Source organism: Eptesicus fuscus, chromosome 9 (assembly GCF_027574615.1).
Source record: "Eptesicus fuscus isolate TK198812 chromosome 9, DD_ASM_mEF_20220401, whole genome shotgun sequence".
In the NCBI taxonomy this organism is placed as follows: Eukaryota; Metazoa; Chordata; class Mammalia; order Chiroptera; family Vespertilionidae; genus Eptesicus; species Eptesicus fuscus.
In genome coordinates this window covers 90927443-90950080 of record NC_072481.1, presented here as the reverse complement: position 1 = coordinate 90950080, position 22638 = coordinate 90927443, and the positions used below count along the sequence as shown (strand labels likewise).

Genomic DNA, 22638 nt, shown 5'->3' with positions numbered 1-22638 from the left:
GTACATCTCCTTCCACTGGGAGACACGAGTAGTAAAAGTAATTAAATCATCTATCTTTTCTGTGGGCCTGGCATACATTGCTACTTGCCTTGGGCAAATAACTGATTTCCAGTCTGGCTCAAACCCTGTGAAGTGCTCAGGGAGCGTTTAATGATTAGAGTGTATAATAGCATATAGCCACATTATTTGTCGTATGAGTGTGTTCTGTCTTCGCCCCTTAAATAAAGATGCGTTCTCTTTCACATAATAACTTACATTTGCTTGACTCTAAAATAAATTGTCTAGGCTTTATGATGATCCAGTTTCATAACATCACATGAAAAGTTTTGTTTTGTTTTTTAGTATAAGCAATACACATTCTTGTTCAAATTTATCCTGAGTGTCAACGACACATCAAACTATAACATAGAGTAAAAAGTAAAAGTTTCCTCTATCTCACCTCTTATCTGCAGTTCATTTGTATGTCTTCCCCAACCATTTCCTAAACATTTTTAAATATGTATTACACACACACACACAAATAATAAAGCTTTATTTTTGTTTCTGTTAAATAAATGAAATTATTCAGTGTTGTTTTACAACTTCCTTTTTTCATTTAATAACACGACTACATGTTTCCATTTTCTCTGTTTCTGGATTTTTCCACTATATGTTAACATTTGAAAAATCTTTTCCTAGAACCACATAATTCTGCTATAAGCATGTCCCTCATTTCTCATGCTAATTACTGTATGTATTTAAAGTATCTAATTTTCCAGAGTGAAATGTATTTATTTATTTAAAGTGAATGAAACCCAGCCCTGGCTGGTGTGGTTCAGTTGGTTGGAGTGGCATCCCATGCACGAAAAGGTCGAAGGTTTGATTACCAGTCACATACCTAGGTTGCAGGTTTGGTCCCTGGATGAGGTGCATATGAGAGACAACTAGTCCATGTTTCTCTCTCACATCAATGTCTGTCTGTCTATCTTCCTCCCTTTCTCCCTCCCTCCCTCAAATAAATAAATAAATAAATAAATAAATAAATAAATAAATAAAGCCTTGAGTGAAGATTAAAGTAAATGAAGCCCAGTCACCAACCAAGAGGACCATTGTGCTTTCCACACACCTCCCTAAAATGACATGTCCCTGAGTGATCCATTAAGAACCCTTTGTTATTTACAGAAAGATGAAACCTTAGAGTCACAGATTTGCAAAATGGCAATAAAGTTGGTTGGATGGTCTCCAAAATCCCTAGGTATTTGGAGAGTTGAAGTTGAGCCTCTCTTGATAATTATTGGGCTCCAGGTGGCTGAGACCCTAAGCAGTGGCCTTGGGGGCATAGCTTTGTGGTCCCTAAACAATTCAGAAGTGCATGTCAAGACTGGTGGAGTGCATTTCTGTTTTGGTAGGTCTGGAGTTGTGTGTGGCATCTCTCTCTGACAGATCTCCTTATGTTGGGCATTACTTTGGCTTTTTATAACATTGTTAATGATTTTCAAAATTATGTTTTCTCATATGATATATACATGAATACAGGGCATTATCTATTTCCTAGTCTTCTTGAACATTACCATTTCTTAAGCTATCATATAGTAGTTTTTCAAAAATACTTTCATTTCAAGTATTATTTTTAGTCTCCTAAATAATTCCAAATTTGTAGAATGCTAGATGGGTCCATCTTGTTATTCAGTTTGAAATTAAACTGCTTGACCATCCATGTGATTCCTTGACAGATTGTCAGTACCTCTAAGGCAATCCTAATTGTTAAGTCCCTTCTATCTTTTCAGGATGAACTAGTGAACTTAATTTTTATTTTTCTGGTATAAAACATATCTCAAATGGTGACTCTATGTTTTCTGTAACAGCACACTGATTTTACACCTAATACTGTAATTTGGGGAGATCTGCTGTGATAAGAAAATAGACTTTGCCAGCCAGTGCTTCTCAGTGCTGGCTCACTTCACCCCACCGGCATTTCCCAGAGTGCCATTTCTAAATCTTGTTGGTGCCTCAACCCTAATCCCAACCCATTCCTCCAGTGTTGAATTGCTCTTGTCAACGCTAAGGCTTGTATTGTTGGGATTAGAAAAAGCAGAGGAAAGGTAGATTAGAGTGATTTCATTTGTTAAACTTCTAGGTGATGCTAAATGTTTATTTTCATCAACTACCCACTCTCCCACTTTTTTCTCCTGACCTTCCCACTCTCCTCACTCCTCACAAGAACTGAATCAGTATTCTAGGGAAAAGTCAAATCCTGCTTTAGGGAAACTTAACTTGGGTCTTCTTTAAATGAATATATTTTTTTTGTCATTGTGAATTTTTCTTAATGTACACTGGCAGGATCCTAAAAATAATTACACCAGATTCACTTAACTTTTACTCTTGCTCATTTGCATTTCAGTTAATTTTTATATGTTTAAAATTAGCCTACACACGTAAAGCTATTGCTATATATATTTTTTGTTTCTGTGGTATCTTGTCTTGATTTCTTAAAACTTGGGGGTAAGGAATGTCATTATAGCAAGTTTCCAAAAGAAAAGTAGGAAATAAGATTAGATTTAAACATTAGCTTTGTTGGGAATCTATTGCCGCTAATTCTGTTAACAGAAACGTTGGTGATAAACAGCTTGCAAATAAATTGTAATAAAAATATTTAGTACATTAGTGATAAAATGATTACGAGTCAATTTGTAAAGTTAGGCTTTTGAAATCTTCGGGAACTGAAAAACCAGGGAGCCTTCTGTCCCCAGAGGGGAGCACTTTCTCTCCCCAGAGGGGGCATCTTCACCACCACAGCGTGAGACAAAGAGGGACCTGGGTGAAGAACAAGGCCAGTGAGTAAAATACCCCTAGAACTCAACCTCTTCCTCATTCAGCCCTAGTCTATATATTCACTAGGAAGGGAAAGCTCAGCTGAGACAGGGCAGTGAGCGACTAAAACTTCAGATCTGGTAGCCTCATTTTCCCCAAACAGTTCTTAGAGTAGTGGGTTTTATGTGAGTTTCTCCTTGGTATGTCTGTGAAGTAGTAAATGTTCTTCAAAAGAATGGTTAGAATTTTTATTTTGTTTAATTATAAGTCTTTTAAAACTCCATTGTGGCCAATGATCTTTCCTTCCCTGTCATACCCGGCACAGTCTTTAATTCAATTTGCAGAAAATTCAAAGGAAACTGAATTTTAAATTCAATATGTTGCATTGAGCTGAGCACATTTGAACGTTCATGCATTTTGATTTTGTTTTAAAATAACTTGCAAAAGCAAGGAAGATAGGTTCTCCTTGAATGCCAAGCCCCTGGAGCTTCATCCCCCACCCTGAAGGCAGCTCCCCATCCCCACTTCTGCTAGTGACTGAGAAGTTTCTACTAAACAGAAAAGCAACTAAATAAAGTTTTGTTTTGTTTTGTTTTTCTGTTTTTAAACAAAACCAAATCTCTGAGAACCATGCTCATCTCTGGCATCCCAGAGTTTACACTCTAGAAAGGTCCAGGTTGTGTTCTCTGAAAAGGGAACATGGTCTTCACCCCAGAGAGTACTAGCTAATTCATCCCCTTTTCAGAAACAGCGATGGCTTTCAGATTAAGTTACCATTCCAAGCAAAAATAACAATTAAAGTAGCATCTAAGGGATGGGAGATCCAGTTCCGAAAATATTTCTCCAGTTTGTTAAAAATACAAGCTTTGATTTTGCAATATCTATTTTAGAACCTTTTTTCTTTTATCCAAACATGTAGAGAGAGAAAACACTGCTACATGGAATAATTAATTCCTTTTACCATTTCTCTATAGAATTTATTATTCCACTATTTTGATCATTTTTTCCATATTAATCTACCATCCCATTCGTAGTTTCCAGATATTCATATGAGGGAGATGAAAATAGAGAAACATGCTTTAAAAATGTCTTGCTTTATATCATGGAAATAAATTCAGCAGTTACCTTGTCAAGAGTCATCAATAACTGAGCATACAAAATGTATTTCTATCATGTGTACTGACCCAAATCCTCAAAGGTGGTATAACTGAAGTATCTTCATGTAGATTGTCAACAGTTATTTCAAGGACCTATTTAAAAGGTTGCCTGGCTCTCCTTGTATCAGTAAAACCCAATGTGATCTTGCTACACCAGTGCCTTAGGTGCTCTCATTTAAAAAGTCTAGTGCAACTCATTCATTTGAATGAATTTATTTTCACTCAAGATAAAGATCCAGCAAACCTTGGAAACCAGGCTGAGGTCTATGACTATGGGTACCATTGAGAACAGTTATGGAGTTAGGCTTGCAAGCTGTCAAATTCTGCTTACAGTCCCTCCTTTTTCCTGTTCTACACATGCACATACATACACACCTCCCAACCTGTCCTCAAAAATATATGGTCCTCTGTGTCAATGGGGGGCAGGGGTACTGTCTAAGATGCCAAATCATGATTTTCAGAGATAATCTGAACAGAATACTCTAGCTTTTAAATTGCTGAATGATAGAGAACACCCAAAGATAGGGATCAGATTTAGAATTTAGAATTCTGTGATTCTTATCTAGAACTAAGACTGCCTTAAAGGAATTATTGGGTACTTATTTTGGTGTGTATTTTTCCTTCTCTTCCCCGTGTTAAAGCAGAACAAGAAAGCAACCTCTGTGCATAAAATGAGCTTCTAGTGGTGGAGGTGCACATTCCCAGTATGGCATGGCACTAACCTACCCTAAAGCAGCCTACTATTCCAGCCTGAACCTAAAACAAATCTACAAATAGCCTTGGCTCAGTTTTGTAGAAATTGCCATCCTCTGTGAAGGCCATCCTACCCTTAGTCTCACTCTCCTCTGAAATCCTGCTTTAATTGTATTCCACAACACAGCGGAGTTCAAAATGGTGTCTGCGGTTACTGCTCTTCTTGTTTGAATCTCATATTTTAAACCAGCCTGTAAGCTTCTTGTCTCTATATCCCCAATGGCATTCAGTCTAATCCTATATAAACTCAGGAAATATCTGTTGTTTCCAAATAATCAGCTGTCTAAAATCACCTATCCAGTCCAGGTCCCAACCCCATGGTTCCTGACCCCAATCCTCTAGTCTTTGCTCAACATTGGACAGTGTTAATAGTATGCCCTGTGCCAGGTTTTCTCTGTGAGAGCTTCTAGATTGGTCATCTGACCCTCATGATGTTTATTGGGCTCCTTGTGTCTTAAGGGAAGGAAGGCTGAGGGAAAAGACATACTGGTCATAGAGCCCATGAGCCACTGCAGATATAAGAGCAGCCTCAGCTGTGTATTGCCCATCGTCTTCAGATAGGTCCTGTGGCAACAGCCACTTCCAGCATGGCAGCTCGGGTATCAGTAAGCCTTTATAACACACAGCAAATAAATCCATGGTCCACAACTTCTGAGGGAAGACCTTCAACAAATCTCAACTCATAATTTTCACAGAGTTTACAATCCTAGTAAATTGAATTCCATAATAGTGGGTTTTTTGTTGCTCAAATCCATAATATTTTGAGTAATTCCCCATTTATTTTTCATTTTAGAAACTTCGTGAATACTTTCATTCAGTTTAAGAAGCCTATTATTGTAGCAGTAAATGGCCCTGCCATTGGACTAGGAGCATCCATATTGCCTCTTTGTGATGTGGTTTGGGCCAATGAAAAGGCTTGGTTTCAAACACCCTATACTACCTTCGGACAGAGTCCAGATGGCTGTTCCACCGTTATGTTTCCCAAGATTATGGGAGGAGCATCTGTGAGTATCTCTTTTTAAAAAATAATTTTAGAAAACTTCCTGAAGAAATCTAGTTTGGTTATTGGTTTTCTAAATATATACAGGGTGTCATTCTATGGGGACTTTTCATCAAATACACTTGTAATTCATTTCTTGCTCATTAACTTATATTTGTAATTCATGAAATCACACGTTTTCATATTGGTTTATAGAACATTTATGGACAGTGTTTAATGTCATTTCCTAGAGAAGGACCTCATTCAGTGAGAAATCTATATCTCTACATAGTTAACATTGACATTCACTATTAGTAAATACCCAATATGTAACCATACAACAGAGTTTGCACTGGAAAGGTCTAATATACCTAATTACCTAAAAGCTACACTCAAGTGAAAGGAAGAGTCACACTTGTCTCACCTTAAATCAGAACTTAGAAATGATTCAGCTTAGTGAGGAAGGTGTGTTGAAAGACAAGATAGGCTAAAAGCTAGACCTCTTGCATCAGTTAGCCAAGCTATGAATGCAAAGGAAAAACTCTAGAAGGAAATGAAAAATACTACTCCAGTGAACATACAACTGATAAAAAAGCAAAATAACCTTATTGCTGATATGTAGGAGGTTTTAAAATCATACAAGCCATGGCTTTCCCTGACACTGAAACCTAATCCAGAGCAAGGCCCTAACTCTCTTCAAATCTATGGAAGCCAAGAGAGGTGAGGAAGCTGCCGAAGAAAAGCCTGAAGCCAGCAGAGATTGGGGTTTAAGGAAAGACGCTGCCTCGATAACATAAAAGTGCAGGGTGAAGAGGCAAGTGCTGATGTAGAAGCTGCAGCATGTTATCCAGAAGATCTAGCCAAGATAATTAATGAAGGTGGCCACACTAAGCAGATTTTCATTGTAGATGAAAGAGCCTTATGTTGGAGGAAGATGCCATCTATGGATTTCATAACTAGAAAGGAGAAGTCAATGCCTGGCTTCAAAGGACAGGCTGACTCTTGTGAGGGGCTAATGCAGCTGGTGACTTTCAGTTAAGTCGATATTCACTTACCACCCCAAAAATCCTTAGGCCCTGAAGAATTATACTAAATCTACTCCGCCTGTGCTCTGTAAATGGAACAGCAAAGCCTGAATGACAGCTCATCTGTTTACAACATGGTTTACTGAATATTTCAAGCCCACTGTTGAGAACTACTGCTTAGAAAAAAGATTTCTTTCAAAATATTACTGCTCATTGACAATCCACCTGGTCAACCAAGAGCTCCGACAGAGATGTACAGTGAAACTAATGTTGTTTTCATGCCTAACACCACATCCATTCTACAGCCCATAGACTTAAGGAATAATTTTGGTTTTCAAGTCTTACTATTTAAGAAATACATTTTGTAAGGCTATAGCTGCCATACAAAGTACATTGAAATCCTTCTAGAAAGGATTTCCCATTCTAGCTATCATTTAGATCATTTATCATTCCTGGGAAGAGGTCAAAATATCAACGTTAACAGTTTGGAAGGAGTTGATTCCAACCCTCATGGGTGACTTTGGGGTTTCAAGCCCTCATGGAGGAAGTAACTACAGATGTGGTGGAAATAGCAAGGACTAGAGTTAGAAGTGGAACCTGAAGAAGTGACTGAAGTGCTGCACTCATGATAAACCTGTAACGGATGGGGAGTTGCTTCTCATGGATGAGCAAATAAAATGGTTTTTTTAAGATGGAATCTACTTGTGAAGATACTGTGAACATTGTTGGAGTGGCAAAAAGGATTTAGAATATTACATAAACTTCGCTGATAAGGCAGCAGCAGGTTTGAGAGGACTGGCTCAAATGTATCACATGCTACAGAGAGTCAATTTGTTCATGAAAAGAAGAGTCAGTCAATGTGGCAAACTTCAGGCTTGTCTTATTTTAAGAAATTGTCACAGCCACCCCAACATTCAGCAACCAACACCCTGATTGGTGTGCAGCTGTCAACATCGAGCAGGACCCTCCACCAGCAAAGATAATGACTTGCTGACGGCTCAGATGCTGGTTAGCATTTTCTAGCGATAAAGTGTGTTTTTTTTTTTTTTTTTTTAATTTCTTTATTATTAAGGTGTCACATATTTGTCCTCATCCCCCCATTCCCATCCCACCCCTCTCCCCACGCATGCCCCAATCCCCTGTTGAACTTAACCGTGGATAGGCTTATATGCATGCATACAGGTCCTTTGGTTGAACTCTACCCTCCCCTATCCTCCCTCTGAGGCCCGATAGTCCGATCGATGCCTCCTTGCTTCTGGTTCTGTTCTTGTTCCTCAGTCTATGTTGTTCATCATTTCCCCTAGATGAGCGAGATCATATGTCACTAGATATATACTAATAAGAACTGAATGTGAGACGAGCAATAATAGTTATGCTGACAGGCAAATGAATCAATCTGTAGCGAGCTTCCCCCTGGCCCAACAGTTCTTTTGAGACCCAATTTCAATGTCCAGTAGTTCCTTATGTGTACATGTCAGCACTGACCCCTCAGCTCTGGATGGTGGACAAATGGTGGTAATGGAGGTCCGACTCCCTCTGGTTTGGTCTCGGCCGAACCCAGGGGCACGGCGTCACCCGGACTAAGGGGCACGTGGCCTCACCCATACCCAAGGGGCGCGTGGTCTCACCCGGGCCTGGGACCCAGCCTCACCCGGATGGATCCAGGGGCGCACGGCCTCACCGGGACCCAGGATCTGGCTTCACCCGTACCCAGGGACGCTTGGCCTCTCCCAGACCCAGGGGCACGTGGCCTCACCCGGGCCTAGGTGCACGAGGCCTCATCCGGATCCAGGGACACATGGTCGCACCCGGACCCAGGGACGCTTGGCCTCTCCCAGACCCAGGGCCACTTGGGCTCACCCGGGCCTAGGTGCACAAGGCCTCATCCGGATCCAGGGACACATGGTCGCACCCGGACCCAGGGACGCTTTGCCTCTCCCAGACCCAGGGCCACTTGGGCTCACCCGGGCCTAGGTGCACGAGGCCTCACCCGGATCCAGGGACACATGGTCTCACCCGGACCCAGGGATGCTTGGCCTCTCCCAGACTCAGGGCCACTTGGGCTCACCCGGGCCTAGGTGCACGAGGCCTCACCCGGATCCAGGGACACATGGTCGCACCCGGACCCAGGGACGCTTGGCCTCTCCCAGACCCAGGGCCACTTGGGCTCACCCGGGCCTAGGTGCACGAGGCCTCACCCGGATCCAGGGACACATGGTCTCACCCGGACCCAGGGATGCTTGGCCTCTCCCAGACCCAGGGCCACTTGGGCTCACCCGGGCCTAGGTGCACGAGGCCTCACCCGGATCCAGGGACACATGGTCTCACCCGGACCGAGGGATGCTTGGCCTCTCCCAGACCCAGGGCCACTTGGGCTCACCCGGGCCTAGGTGCACGAGGCCTCACCCGGATCCAGGGACACACGGTCTCACCCGGACCCAGGGACGCCTGGCCTCCCCCAGACCCAGGGGCACGTGGCCTCACCCAGGCCTAGGCGCACGAGGCCTCACCCGGATCCAGGGACACACGGTCTCACCCGGACCCAGGGACGCCTGGCCTCCCCCAGACCCAGGGGCACGTGGCCCCACCCGGGCCTAGGTGCACGAGGCCCCACCCGGATCCAGGGACACATGGTCTCGCCCGGACCTAGGGGCGCGTTACCTCTCTCAGACCCCTGGTCGCGTGGTCTCACCCGGATCCAGGGGCGCACGGCCTCACCCGTACTCGGGACCCAGCCTTACCCGGATCCAGGGGCCCACGGCCTCACCCGGACCCAGGGTTCAGATTCGCCCGGACCCAGGGGCACATGGCCTCACCCGAACCCGGAATCCAGCTTCACCTGGACCCAGGGGCGTGTGGCCTCACCCAAACCCAGGGGCGTGAGGCCTCACCTAGACCCAGAGGCGTGTGACCACATCTGAGCCCAGAGGCTCGCAGGCTCGCCTGGACTCGGGTCTCAGCGGGGTTTTGTCTTCTTGATCCCAATTCCTGTTGGTCGATTCCCTCTCAGCAATTCCTTCGGTCATTTTCTCAGAGCTCCAGGGCGGCTGCCGCAGAACTCGTTGGGCGGCGGGCTCGGCAAGGCTCCGGTGTGCCCGGTGCCCGGCGGTGGGCTGGTCCGGTGTCGCTGCGTCGGCCCTTGGGTCTGCAACGGTGGCCAGTCGCTGAGCGTGCGCACCTGGCCACTTCGGGGCATTGAGATTCTTGAAGGACTCGGAGGTCAGCAAGCACGGAGTCTCCCACCCCATGTCTCCCAGGGGCTCGTCTGTCCGTGCTCGGCAGCGAGTGGAGCCATCCCCTCAGCCGGAGACCGCCGGGGGAACTGCGCCGAGCACGTTCCAGGCCACCATTGTGTCGCCTGAGCCATAGTTCTTAAAGTGTGGACTTTGGGTCACCGGCATCAGCATCATCCTGCGTACCCCTCTCTTTTCTTCTAGTTGTAGAGCATCTGCTCAGCCAGCCCCCCGGTCTTTCTGGCTGGTGTCTGCTCTGCTCTCCCGTCGTAGTCTCAATATTGTTGTGGTAGGCAACGATCAGGCTGCTGCCCTATGTCTCCATCTTGGTCCTCCTTTGTACAGTTAAGTCTTGATTGTTGTTGGTGTCACTGGGAGGAATTGTCCTCCAGGCCAATTGGCCGTGAGGACCCTCTTTGTCCATATAGGAAGAGTTGCTGTGCAGGAGACATGTTTGTGGGCCGGGTCTTGATGCAGCAATGCCTTGGCGCTCACTGAGTCTGCCTCTAGAATGCCTCCCTTATGCAAGTGATTGAAATCTGGTGTCATCTCCCACCAACCACTAGATGCCCTCGTTTCTGGGTCTCCAATGCAGTGTGGGTCAGCCACTACCTGAGGCACTCAGCAGGAAAAAGCTTCTGCTCAGCTTGGCTGGGGCGGAGCTACAGGGTGGAGCCTACAACCTTGGCTTCCTGTCAGCCCCACCCTATGAGGCTCCTGTGTCTGTGTCCCTCTGTATTCCTTGCAAACACCTCTGAGAGAAACGCGCCCTGGAATTTCGCCCACTGCCAAACAGTCCAGTCCCTCCCCTAATGAATCTGGACTCCCAGATTCTCGCCTGGAACTGGGTTTCAGTGCAGTTGGAACTGGGTCTCAGCGCAGTCTGGCGTCCCTGTCTCCTTCCCAGCAGGGCCACCCAGTGGCGCAGGCAAAAGTCCGTCCTCTGCGCACCTTCCAGTGCGCGCGTCTGGAGCCGCCGCTTCTCTGTGCCTCCGCCACCACAGCCCAAATTCATTCCCCCAGCGTGCGCCTGGCTTCCCAGGGTTTCGCCCGGAACTGGGGTTCAGTGCAGTCGGAACTGGGGTTCAGCACGGTCCTGAACTTATGTCTCCTTCCCGCTAGGGCAGTTCAGTGGCGCAGGCAACAGTCCGTCCTTTGCGCCCCTTCCCATGCGCGCCTCTGGAGCTCTGCCTTCCCCCGCTCCTCTGTGCCTTCGCCCCACAGCCCAGATTCATTCCCCCAGCCTGCGCCTGGCTTCCCAGGGTTTCGCCCGGAACTGGCGCTCAGTGCAGTCGGAGCCGGCGTTTAGCGCACTCCGGAGCCTTTATCTCCTTCCTGCCAGTGAACGCCGGCCGGGCCGTCAGCCGCCCCCTCCTCTCCGGCTCCATCCTCCCCGCAGGCGCGCGCGCTCAGTGTCTCCACCAGTTTTTCCATACCTCAGGCTTTTACGGCTCCCCCGATTGTCCCCGTGGCCCTCTCCTTCCCCCCAGCTGTGGGCATTTCAGTCCGCCAGCTCTCCTGTGGTTCTGGACGATGTCCGTTCTGACCTCTAGTTGTGCCTTTGAAATTGTTGTGCCCGGCTGCAGGTTAGGTGTTTCACCTATGCCGCCACCTTGGTTTCTCCGATAAAGTGTTTTTAAATTAAAGTATGTACATTGTCTCTTTAGACACCTGCTATTGCACATGTAATAGACTACAGTATGGTATGACCATAACTTGTAAATGCATTGGGAAACAAAAATTCATGTGAATTGCTTTATTGTCATATTCACTTTATTGCGATGGTCTGGAACCCAATCTGCAATGTCTCTGAGGTATTTCTGTAGTGTCTCCAAAAGCAGATGCTAAGTGGAGTTAAGTATCCAACACCTATTGAAGGGACAAGGAAGAGATAAGAGGAGAAATTGAACTGTGAGCAGGCTTGACAAAGCTTCGGCTATCCCATGGGAGCTCCGGGACATATATGGCCTCTTAGTAGATGCACCACAGTGGACCGAAGTGTCTGCTTCCTTTATGTCCATTATCACTGAGAGTGGGCTGTGCCCATGGTCGGTGGCTCTCTGCAGTGGGGGAGTCCCCACAGGAGCTAATGAATGTCTGCTGATGGCACTGCCAGCAGCTGGGGCAGCAAGACCTCCCTGTAGTGGATCTCAGCCCACCTCTTATCCCTTGGATCTGCCTCTTCGAACAGTTTGCAGGGGGGCAGTTCCTCCAGGTTCCCGAGTCCTCTCTTCCTGGGGGAGACTTAGAGGAGGAGGATTAGACAGTGGTAACTGCTGCAGGCAAGAACCACGTGGATGTTAAAATTAGTGGGTAGTAAAAGTACCATGAGAAGAAGGATATATGCATTCTCTCTTTACTTACGATAGAAAAATCAGTAACTTTCAAGTAGAGAAGCCTGCAGACGACTCCTTCCTGAGAGATTATATTTCATCGGAAATAAGGCCTGTCGGCTGTGGTTTGCCCTCATGTGCTGCACAGAGAATGACATCGCGTCAGCCTGCTGGAGTCCTGCCGATGTGCATTGCCTCAGTCTCATCCAGGGAGTGCCAAGCAGGCCCAGGTGTGGCACGGTCTATAGATGCGGAGCAGCGCCCTTCTGCCACAGTCGGAAGGACTGAGAAGCCTTTGCAGACTGGGGAGGCCAAGGGGACCTGACAGCTCAATGCATGGTGGCTTCTCAGAATTCTGATCAGAGAAAGGACAGCAGTGGGAAAACTGGCAACATTTGCACAGGATTTGTAGTTCTGTTCATAGTATTGTATCAATGGGAATTTTATGGTTTTGATCCCTGTAAAATGTCATATAAGATCTTAATGTTAAGGGAGAGCTGGATGATGGGTTGACAAGAACTCTGTACTACTTTTGTAATCTTCCAATAAGTCTAAAATTATTCCCAAGATAGAAAGTTTTAAATAGTTTAAATCAAGGAATGTAAAGGAGAGGGCTTAATATGACAAACTGCAGCCGCCCTGCCATAGCTGGTCTTAGTCCTCCCTCACCTCATCCTCTCCCTTTCTGTATTAGACCACCCCCTCACCACCTCTGCAGCCCTCAGTGCTGCCCTGGTGGTAGGTCACTGGTCCCCAAGAGGCCTGAGGCCTGGTTATCATGCCGTGCTCAGCTGGTGTTGGCAGGGGAGGAAAAAGAGGGGGCTCCTGGTGGATCCCAGGATTCCACACATCCCCTCCTCGCCTGCTGGCCCTGGGCTCAGACATCAAGTGCTCAGGCAGTGGTCAGAGTTTCAAGTTCTCTGGGACCCTTGTTGTATCTGCCAACAAAGCATGCCCCCTCTGGGACCAGCAGCGCCCAGAGGAGAGGAAGCACAATGTCCCTCAGTAGATCATTGGGAGGGATCATAAATGCAGCCACTCCTGCTTCCACCCTTTCTCTCCCAGGCTGTGTTCTTGTTGTGAACATGGTACAATATCAAGGTCTTTGCATTGTGTATACTGTGAATTGGGAGACAGTGCCCATCCTCCAGGAGCACACCTGCTGGCTGGTGCTCCTCCCGTACTATGGGTCATCCCAGTGCTCCTAGGCTGGCAGCTTCTGCAGGTATTTAATGTGACTCCGCGAGAGGACCCACTCCCACACCTCCTTTGCTGGAAGGGGGATATTCTGGTCTGGTGTTGTGTTCTGTGACACCCAGTGAGCCTCAGAGTGAGGTCGCCTAAGGACTTGCAGGCAGGAAAGCAAACCCAAACCCACAGTAAGCATCTGTTCCTGTACCAAGCATGTCAAACTCGCAGGCAGCGGGCCGCATGCCTCATTTCTTTAAATGAGGCATGCGGCCCGCTGCCTGCGAGTTTGACATGCTTGCTCAACTTATGCTTGGCTGGCTAGTTGCCTCAGGAATGATGCCAAGCAGGTCGCTTGGCATTGGTGTCTGCTACTAGAAGGCTTCATGTCCAGCCACAACAGTAGCTGAACCAGCCTTGATAGGTCAGAGCCCGTGCTATTGAGCTCCAGCACCAGGGGGCCAAACAACCAACACTGGCTAGTGTCACCTTTCTTATGTAGTTGTTTAGTTCCTCTTCATGGTGGGTGCTCTCTGGTGGACACTGACATGCCAGCAGTCTATACCCTTCCCCAGTTACACATCTATATGCCTCTAGCCTACACATCTGTGTCCCCAATTTTCCAGGACCCTGGCCAGTCAGACAGACCGTTCACCACTACCCTGCTCACTCTGGATTCTAACCCTGATGAAGTTCTCTTACACCAGATAAATGATCAGGCATATCCCCCATTTCAGAGCATTCCCCTTGCATGTTCTTTTGAGCCAGGCCACCCATAAACCAAGCTTGTTCATAGGGAATCCCCATTCAGCCATAGATGTTAACTGAGGCGGGGCACTGGTACATCAGTGGTGCGTAGTGCGTGGGTCTGGGCCACCTGTTTATGCATCTCACCTATGCTCGCTAGTGTTTGTGCCTGATCCCAGCTGTGCACCTGCCACTGGCCCCGTCTGACCCTTAGACCTTGATAACTCAGCTTATGATGGACATTTCACTTGGTGTCCCAGAGCTAGGTGTTCTTTCTCTACCAGGGCCCAGAATGCACACTAGAATTATTGTTTAAAAGATATATACTTCTCTGCTGGAAGGCACGGCCTTGCTCCAGAACCCCAGGGACCTGCATTGAGATCATCTCTCTGGCATTGCCATAAGCTCCTCATGGCATCTTGTCCCACCCTCTTCACTGTCAGCCACAGCGGTTCTGGCATTTCAACTTCACTTGGCCTGGACCCTTGTTACTTTCTCCATACTTTAGAAGCCATCCCAGCAGCAAGACCACACAGCCTCTCCTGGGCACTTGCCAGCATGTTAAGTCTTGTAGGTCAGGAAAGCTCCCCTGTCCAACCCGGTGGTTTGCCCCCTGGTCAAGAAGAATCCTCAGAATTCAGTCCCTTGTCTTCTCCCAGCTCCACCAGCACTTTCTAACTGTGTCATGCAACTCTTCTGGGGAGTTACAGGCCTGATGGCCAAGAGAGGGGATGCGCAGGGCTTAAGGGAAGTGATGCAGTCCTGTAGAAAGAGATTTCTGTATTGTCTTCGAACAAGGGGTAGCACTTGTTCTGAATGGAGATGAGTGGGCCATTTATGAGGGCTCAGAGGAATCTAGGGTTCAGAGTTTGGGGGCATCCACCCAGAAGTCCCCATACCAAGTTTATCCTCCCTCTTCCTTCCTCACATAGCCAAACAGACCTTCTGTGTGTGGCTGATCAACCTTGCCTGGAGCTTGGCGACTCTGATAAGTCCTGGGTCTGGATGTGGGTCACAACTCTCTCTGCCATCTTGGTACCCAGGAATCCCTCTGTTTGTGTCAGTGGCAACTAGCAGTTACTATCCCATCACCTGTGAGAAGGTCTTCATTGCCAGCCAGCTAGGGAGCAATAAATCCTTTCATCACCGTTTCCACTCCCACCTGCCACAAGGTAGTTCTGTAGAAGCAGAGGTCAGGTGACTATGGCAAGCAGGACATGGATTCGGTATCAACCTCTGACGAGGCAGAGAGGAAACAGGATTGGGTAGAGGGCAAAGGTGAGCTGTGGTGCAGTTCGGATGATGCCCTAGCTGAGCCCATGGTAGACTCTGGGGCATATGTGGCCATCACAGTTGTTCCAGGTGCCCTCACCACACTCAGCCATTGGATGCAGCAGCCCCCAGAGGGCCTGCCCCTGGGAGAGGCTGCCTGGAAAGCTCTCGCAGGTAGTTGCCTGCTGACACTGCTCCTGGCAGTTGAGCAGCAATTATTTCCTGGGCCAGCAGCTCTAGGTGACATATCAGTGTTCACCTCAAGTCATCTCCATTTTTTTATGGGGAAAATATTAAACTTCACATTTGAACACATTTTGGGCAAAGGTAGCTTGGAAGTGGAGCCCTTGGGCCAAATGCTGCTAAGAGGTAGCGGTCTTAGAGTCCACTGTGCTAAGAAAGATCCATAAGTAGCTTGAAGGTAGTACAAAGTGGATGTCTACTCCTGACTCCCTCACCTTTGACCCCGCTGGACAAGGCTTGAAAATCATTATTGTTTGCTTCTCCTGTGATCTCCCTGTGTAACCTGAGCAGCAGTTTTCAGCCAGGACGATTTGCCCCATCCTCCAGTCCTAATGGGCAGGTGGCAATGTCTAGAAACTTGGGGTCACAACAGAGGAGATGCTAGTTTATCCTACAACTCACAGGCCGTCCTCCACACTAAAGTCTTTTCCCGGCCAGAGTATCTTCATGCCCAGCTTGAGAAATCCTGCTCTAAATAAAGCTGGAGCAAAGAGCCTAAATGGCACACAGTGTAAAATCTGCACTTTTTTTGGAGTAGCTGACTAAAACCTCTACACACTCATGAGTGGACGTTGATGAGGTGAGTTGTATTGTGACAAGTCTTACTGAAAGGGACTGCTGCCCAGATGGTGCCATTCCTTTCCTGAGCTCTTAGTGTGTGTGGATTTCAGGAGCCTGAGGCAAGCCTAGAACAAGTTTGGTTTTCCCCACTTGCTATGAGCAAAACTGCAGGATGGCAAGCTAAAGCGATTGTATTAGCAGGATAAGAAGAACATGCAGGTAAACAAGCTGGGAAAACTACCTTTTTCTGTAGTATCTGCTGCAGGGAGAGAGATCTTGGAGCCAGGCTGTAGTCACAGCTTATGTAGGTTAGCTTAAGAGTATAATGCTCTACAGTGAGTCCTCCTTGTGCCCAGTGAACATTCGTGGAGTGCCCACGCTGAGCCAGACACTGCAAAGCCCAGTCCTGTCTCAATGCCCACCCCTGTGAGCCTTTACACTCAGGAAAGTGTTGGGCCCTGTGACTGACAGCTGAGGAACCACAAAGCTGACAACACTCCCATCTGTAAGCCTGGCAGCTCTTGGTCCTGAGAGCCTTGCCCTGAGTTTACAGTGGGGAGCTGCCCTCTGAGGAGATTAGAGACTGGTTCGAGGGAGTAAGTGGCAGAACCACTGCCAAGCTATGCCTCCTTGAGATTTGAAGCTTCCTGGTTCCTCCCCACCCAAGCCCGTCAGGTTTCCTCACCATACTTCTCAATGTGATCTTTTTGGCTAAACTTGAACAGGAAGCAGTCAACCTCTAAGACATTTATCTATTCAAAGAGCAAGGCTTAACTCCAGTCATGGCTAACACACCAGGAAAATTTTAACTAATGTATTATTCCTGGCTCAGATGACCAGGATGGTGAAGAAACATACCACTCTATTGTACCTATTTTGGCCAGATCGGCAAAAACATTTGGTGTCACATTTTAGTTTGTGTGCCAAGATGAGAAAGGTTGAAAATAGCTGTACTAGAGTACCATGTGCCATATCCCATGTGACCTATACTTCAACTTAATACTTTCTTGTCCTTCGGCATTTATCATTTGTCTGCATAGCTACACTATAACTTTTTTAAAACAGTTGGACAATTTTGACCACATTGGGTATTTTTAAAACTATTGGAAATTGAGTGTATGAGAACATATCCATTCAACTTATGTATATTTAATCTTACCAAGGGAATTTTTCCTAATGGTTTTACTTGATAAGTATATTTTAAACCAACTCACTGCCTGTATTTTGGTGAGAAAGCATTTAACAGCCTTGAGTTAGTCCCACCATTCAGTCCTTTGGGTAGATTCAGAAATGTCCTGCACATCCATTGACAGCCAGTAGGGAGTTAGCTGGGTTCTCGCTGACTGGAGGAGAGGATGGTTCTGATGGGCTGTCAGCCCCAGCTTCCTGGCTCCAAGCCTGAGAGAATCAAGAAAAGGGAATGAAAGACCAGGAGAGAAGAGAATAGTGGTAGGGCAGTAAATTGGCCTCCAGGTGGGAAAAAAAAAAAAACTTTCAAAATGACTGGGAGAACAGAGAGGGCCCCTGGAGGCGCTGGAGGAGAAATGCAGGAAGGATGCCTTGCTCTTTGTCCCTCCCACTGCCCATGTGCACTCGGGCCAGCGAAGTCCTTTGTGTTCACTCTCCAAGCGAAGACCCTGCAGTTCATGTTTGTCCTACAAACGTACTTCAGACTAACCTAAGTGATTTAGTTGTGTTGTCTTTACAGTATGTTGGGAGTAAAAGAAATGCATATAAGGAATTGAAAATTCTCTGTCCATAGAGCACTTCCCAGTTAAGTCATTTCATCAGGAACTGTTTTCCTTTCTCATTGCATTTGGACCTGCCTTCAGAAGAACAATCTTAACAGCTAACAATAAGATTAAGTCAGATTTTTAAATCCGTTGTTTATTTTATACCTTTCCACTGAGGAGGCTGTTCGGGTGTTTTGTAGAACACCTTCAGACTCTTCAAACACCCATGGCTTTGTCCAAGACTTACTCAAATAACATGCTCCACTTGGGGACACAAGTGAGTCGTGAGTGTTAAGAACCTTGCAGTCCTTCTGAAGACCCTGTTCTACAGCTGCTTTGCATCTCTGTTGATGTTGAAATGGGGTGATGAATCCGCAGGACATTTGCTCTGCCAGCTCTTGTGTGCATACTCGAAACCAGCAGTTGGCGGCCGCTGCTCGCAAGGTTTCCTTAAACCAGCAGTCACCAACCTTTCAGACCTCGCGGACCGCCAGTGGTCTGCGGACCACCCGTTGGCGACCACTGCTCTAAACTGTGCACTTCACGTGCAGTTGGCCATCGAGGTGCCTTTACCGGAGGTACACAGGTACTGTCAACTGAGAGAGACACTTAATACTTTAAGGTCTTTTCATAACAATGATTTTGCTTCTTTTGGAAAAGAAAGACACCTACCAAAAGTGCATTTTACCTGAGCTCAGAAGCTTCTTTGTGACCACCAGAATCTTCAGGAAGGTTAACCATGCAAGATAGGAAATTGTGACATTAGAATCGTGCAGTTTCTTTGTCAGATAGCTATTCTCCTCTTTTCTCCTTACTTCAGCATCTGTGAGCCTATCATTAGAGTGATAATGAAATTCATGCAAATTTGTGATGAGACCTTAAAAGTGCTGTAGAATCCAGGACAAAGTTAAAACCAATTTCATGTGTGTGTGTGTGTGTGTGTGTGTGTGTGTGTGTGTGTGTATACACACACACTTAAAACCAAGTGTTCACTCCCTCCATTGAGTCATGCATATAGTCAGACCCTCCTAGGCAGTGGTCGTTGCGGGTGCTTCAGTCCTGGCCGTTGCCTCCCAGGTATCCCCCTGCAGGACCTCCCCGCCTGCATGTGCAGAAGCTCCGTGGCTGGCTCACGTCCCTAAAATTGCAAATGTTCTAGCTTTGCTTGGGCCTCATTTTCTCAGGAAACTGTTTTGTGTATTAAATGAGTTCACACATTGGGAGGAGGAGGCAGGTAGAGAGGGACATGCCAGTGACTTCAAATTAACAAACAGATCTTCTCTAATTTAGATTTCTTGGCTGTCTGTTTGATCCTGTATTACATCGTAAGATAAGTCTGTTACATTCATTTTTCTTGAAAACCCACTGACCGGTCTGTTGCTTCCTGCCCGCGTCGTGGGCTGTGCTGTGCTGGGTTTCTGCTCAGTGCACAGGCTCTAGAGAGGTGCGCGTTGGGTGCAGCCCTGGAGGGTGTGCAGGGGGTCCCAGCCCAGGCCGTTCAAACACCCATCCTCAGTGTGCATTTTTAAGGGGTGAGTTATTGGGTTGGGTCTTTTCTGCCTGCCTCCCGTCACATTTCATATCGGTGTCAACTCTTCTTCCTTTCAGGCAAATGAAATGTTGCTCAGTGGCCGCAAGCTGACAGCGCAGGAGGCGTGCGGCAAAGGCCTGGTCTCACAGGTGTTCTGGCCTGGGACCTTCACCCAAGAGGTCATGGTTCGCATTAAGGAGCTTGCCTCGTGTAATCCAGTTGTACGTCAAATTTGTTCTCTTACATGTGTGACTTTTTGTGTGTGTGTGTTTTTGCCATGACCTTTTCCTCCAGAAAGATCAGACTTTTCACAGTATTTCCCTGAGCCCTCCCACATTTGCTCCCTGCACAGCCACCTTCATGGGAAATACTGACGGCAGCCATAATGGATGCCAGTGCTTCAATCTGCTTACCCTGTCCTCCCTTTGCGAATGCACAAGAATTAAAGGAAAGCATTTCAATCTCAAGTTTAGTAACTTAAAAATGCCCTATAGCCCTGGCCAAAAGGTTGTGGGTTTGAGTCCAAGTCAGGGCAAGTACAGGAAGGCGACCAATTGATGTTTCTCTCTCCCTCCCTCTGCCATCTCCCTCTCGAAGATCAATAAGCATGTCCTCAGGTGAGGATTATTTTTTTTAACCCTATAAAAGTCTACCAAAAAAAACAACATTTATATAGCTCTTCTGCTTTCAAAGCCCTTTCATATAATCACTTTTTCCACACGGTAGACCTAAGTTTTGTCTAATAAATGTGCTGGATAATAGTTAATCTTTTAACAAAATTGCACTTGCCAAATTATAAGGTGAAATGTTATTTGATATTAACTGATCTAACTTCCCTCTAAGCCAGTGATTTTCAACCAGTGTGCCACAAGAATTTTTAAAACATGCAATACCTGACTATTTAGTCAGGGGCACTGACCTCTTTTCCCTTAAAATAAAAAAATGAGAACAGTCAACACAATAGCCGACCAGTGTGAATTAAAATTATACTTTTTTTGTCAGATCAGCAAAATGTAATATTTTTTGGTGTGCCACCGAATTTTATTTATGTGTGCCATGAGATGAAAAAGGTTGGAAACTGCTGCTCTAAGCTATCCCAAACATGAACAGCCCTCATTAGAATTAAAGCCCCTCAGCAGACATTCTCCCGGTTTCCCCTGAGCACCAGAGTTATGCGTGGGCTCATGCAGCACAGCAGCGTGGGCCACGGCTGGTCTTGGTGTCAGGAAGAGGCAGGGAGTAGACAATACAGCTCCCTTTCAAAATAGCTTGACAACCGTTTTGATATTGAGAATGTGTCTGATATCTAGTGTAAAATAGACTTTGTACATATATTAGTCCTGGTGTATATTGTGGGAAATGTCTAGTAGTTTTTTTTTTTGATAGGTCGTTACTCAGGTTTGATAATTACCCACATGAACTTGTGCCGTGGAGCCAGTGCTTGCAGACACACACCCGCTAACTAACTGTGTTGTTGGGTCCAGGTGCTGGAGGAATCCAAAGCCCTTGTGCGCTGCAACATGAAAGCAGAGTTGGAGCAGGCCAATGAGAGGGAGTGTGAAGTGCTGAAGAAGATCTGGGGCTCCGCCCAAGGGATGGACTCCATGCTGAAATACTTGCAGAGGAAGATCGATGAGTTTTGATTGGCAGGCTGCCTGCTGATGACACTGGAACTGAAGAGCAGGACATCTGTGGCTCCAAGGTGCCCGAATCCATCCTCACAGCCTGAAACGTGTTCACTCTTCGCTCACGCTTGGAAGCAGGACTTGAAACATCCAAGCTATTTATTGTCAAGGAGTTTTTAAGTACTGTAACTTTAAAATAAATAATTACAAAGCTCCTTTGCCCAAACATCATTATTTTATACTTAATATTCAGGCAAGTATGAGAGTAATGGTGAGCGCTAGACTGCTCGCTGCAGCTCTAATTTCTGCTATCTTTGGCTTGTACTGTATAAAGAAGAAAGTGTGTTTTGCTGGTTTGGGGTTGCAGGAAAAGTCTGGGATAATGTTTGTTTTCCTTCTAGAACAGACTCTAAAGAGGCACTAGACAGCCTCGTCTCCCCTGCCCCAAATAGAGATACAGAAAGATCTGAGATGTGCTTTTTTTCTCCAAGAAGGCACAGTAACTCAGATGAAAAGTCCAAATCAAAAGTAAAACTTACCTTTTAGGAAATTTCTGATGAAAAATCCACTGGTGAACATGCCCCCAAACTAAAGTACACTTAGGATTTATGCTGAAAAAAAAAAAATCAGTTGCTTTTTCCTTCTCTTTTAATATGCCTGGTTCTCACCCAGTTAACATGGAGAAACCACTGTCTCGGGAAGAAAGCTTGTTTTGCAGTCCTAGTGACTCACTGAACAGCCTGAGTATGGAATCTAAGCTGTAAGTTAGCCTTAGTGGGATTTAAATAGTGTCTTTGACCCTTTTGAAAAAATAACTGCAATGCTTCTTGTTGCTGGGTGAGAAATGCTACTCTGTATACAATTTTGGTTTTCTATGTGCAGATATGATTGATGTATTACACCAAAAAAAGTATTTTTATGTTTATAAACTGTATTTTTTAGGTTCACGTAGAATATATTTTATTTAATAAGTTAAAACTCTTTTGGCACACTATTAAATGCAGAAACGCCTTTTTAAGAAAAAGAACTACCTTCTATTGGATGTTTAATGTTCTTGGTCTCCGGGCTCATGTCTACACAATACGCTGAGTTCAGTGTGGTGTCCAAGAGTGCCCTACATGAACAGACATGCGCACTGCTCTCAGGAGCGGGGCCAATTCCTGACTGCAGAGGCCTGGCAGTAGGTAGGCTTCTGCACTTGCAATCATATTGAATGTATGAAGAGTGAAATAAAATCAAAACCTTATTTTTGTACAGTTTTAAATTTTATACTAGAACTGACCGCCTCCTGGCTGCGTGGAGAGCTGTACAGTGTATAAACCTGCCTTTACCTGGGATTGGTTGGTGCAGTATTTTTGCATCTGTGGGACCTACTTTTTCGTTCAGTAGTTTGAAATATATATAAACTGTACAATCTGTAAAGTTTTTATAGAATAAATATTCAGCTGTGAAAACTGGTTAAATAAAA

At 46.1% G+C, this 22638-nt stretch overlaps 1 protein-coding gene across 5 annotated transcripts in view; it reads left to right on the top strand.

Moving 5' to 3' along the window:
• The window catches only part of CDYL (chromodomain Y like), a 214210-nt gene extending 192826 nt beyond the window's left edge, over nucleotides 1–21384 (top strand). For all 5 annotated transcript variants that reach the window (XM_054721524.1, XM_054721523.1, XM_054721522.1 and 2 more), the window contains 3 exons: nucleotides 5494–5704; nucleotides 19623–19766; nucleotides 21030–21384. In XM_054721524.1, coding sequence (XP_054577499.1) covers nucleotides 5494–5704; nucleotides 19623–19766; nucleotides 21030–21188 — 514 coding nt within the window. In that variant the 3' untranslated portion in view covers nucleotides 21189–21384. The remainder of the gene's footprint in view (nucleotides 1–5493; nucleotides 5705–19622; nucleotides 19767–21029) is intronic.
• Nucleotides 21385–22638: the final 1254 nt, after the last annotated feature.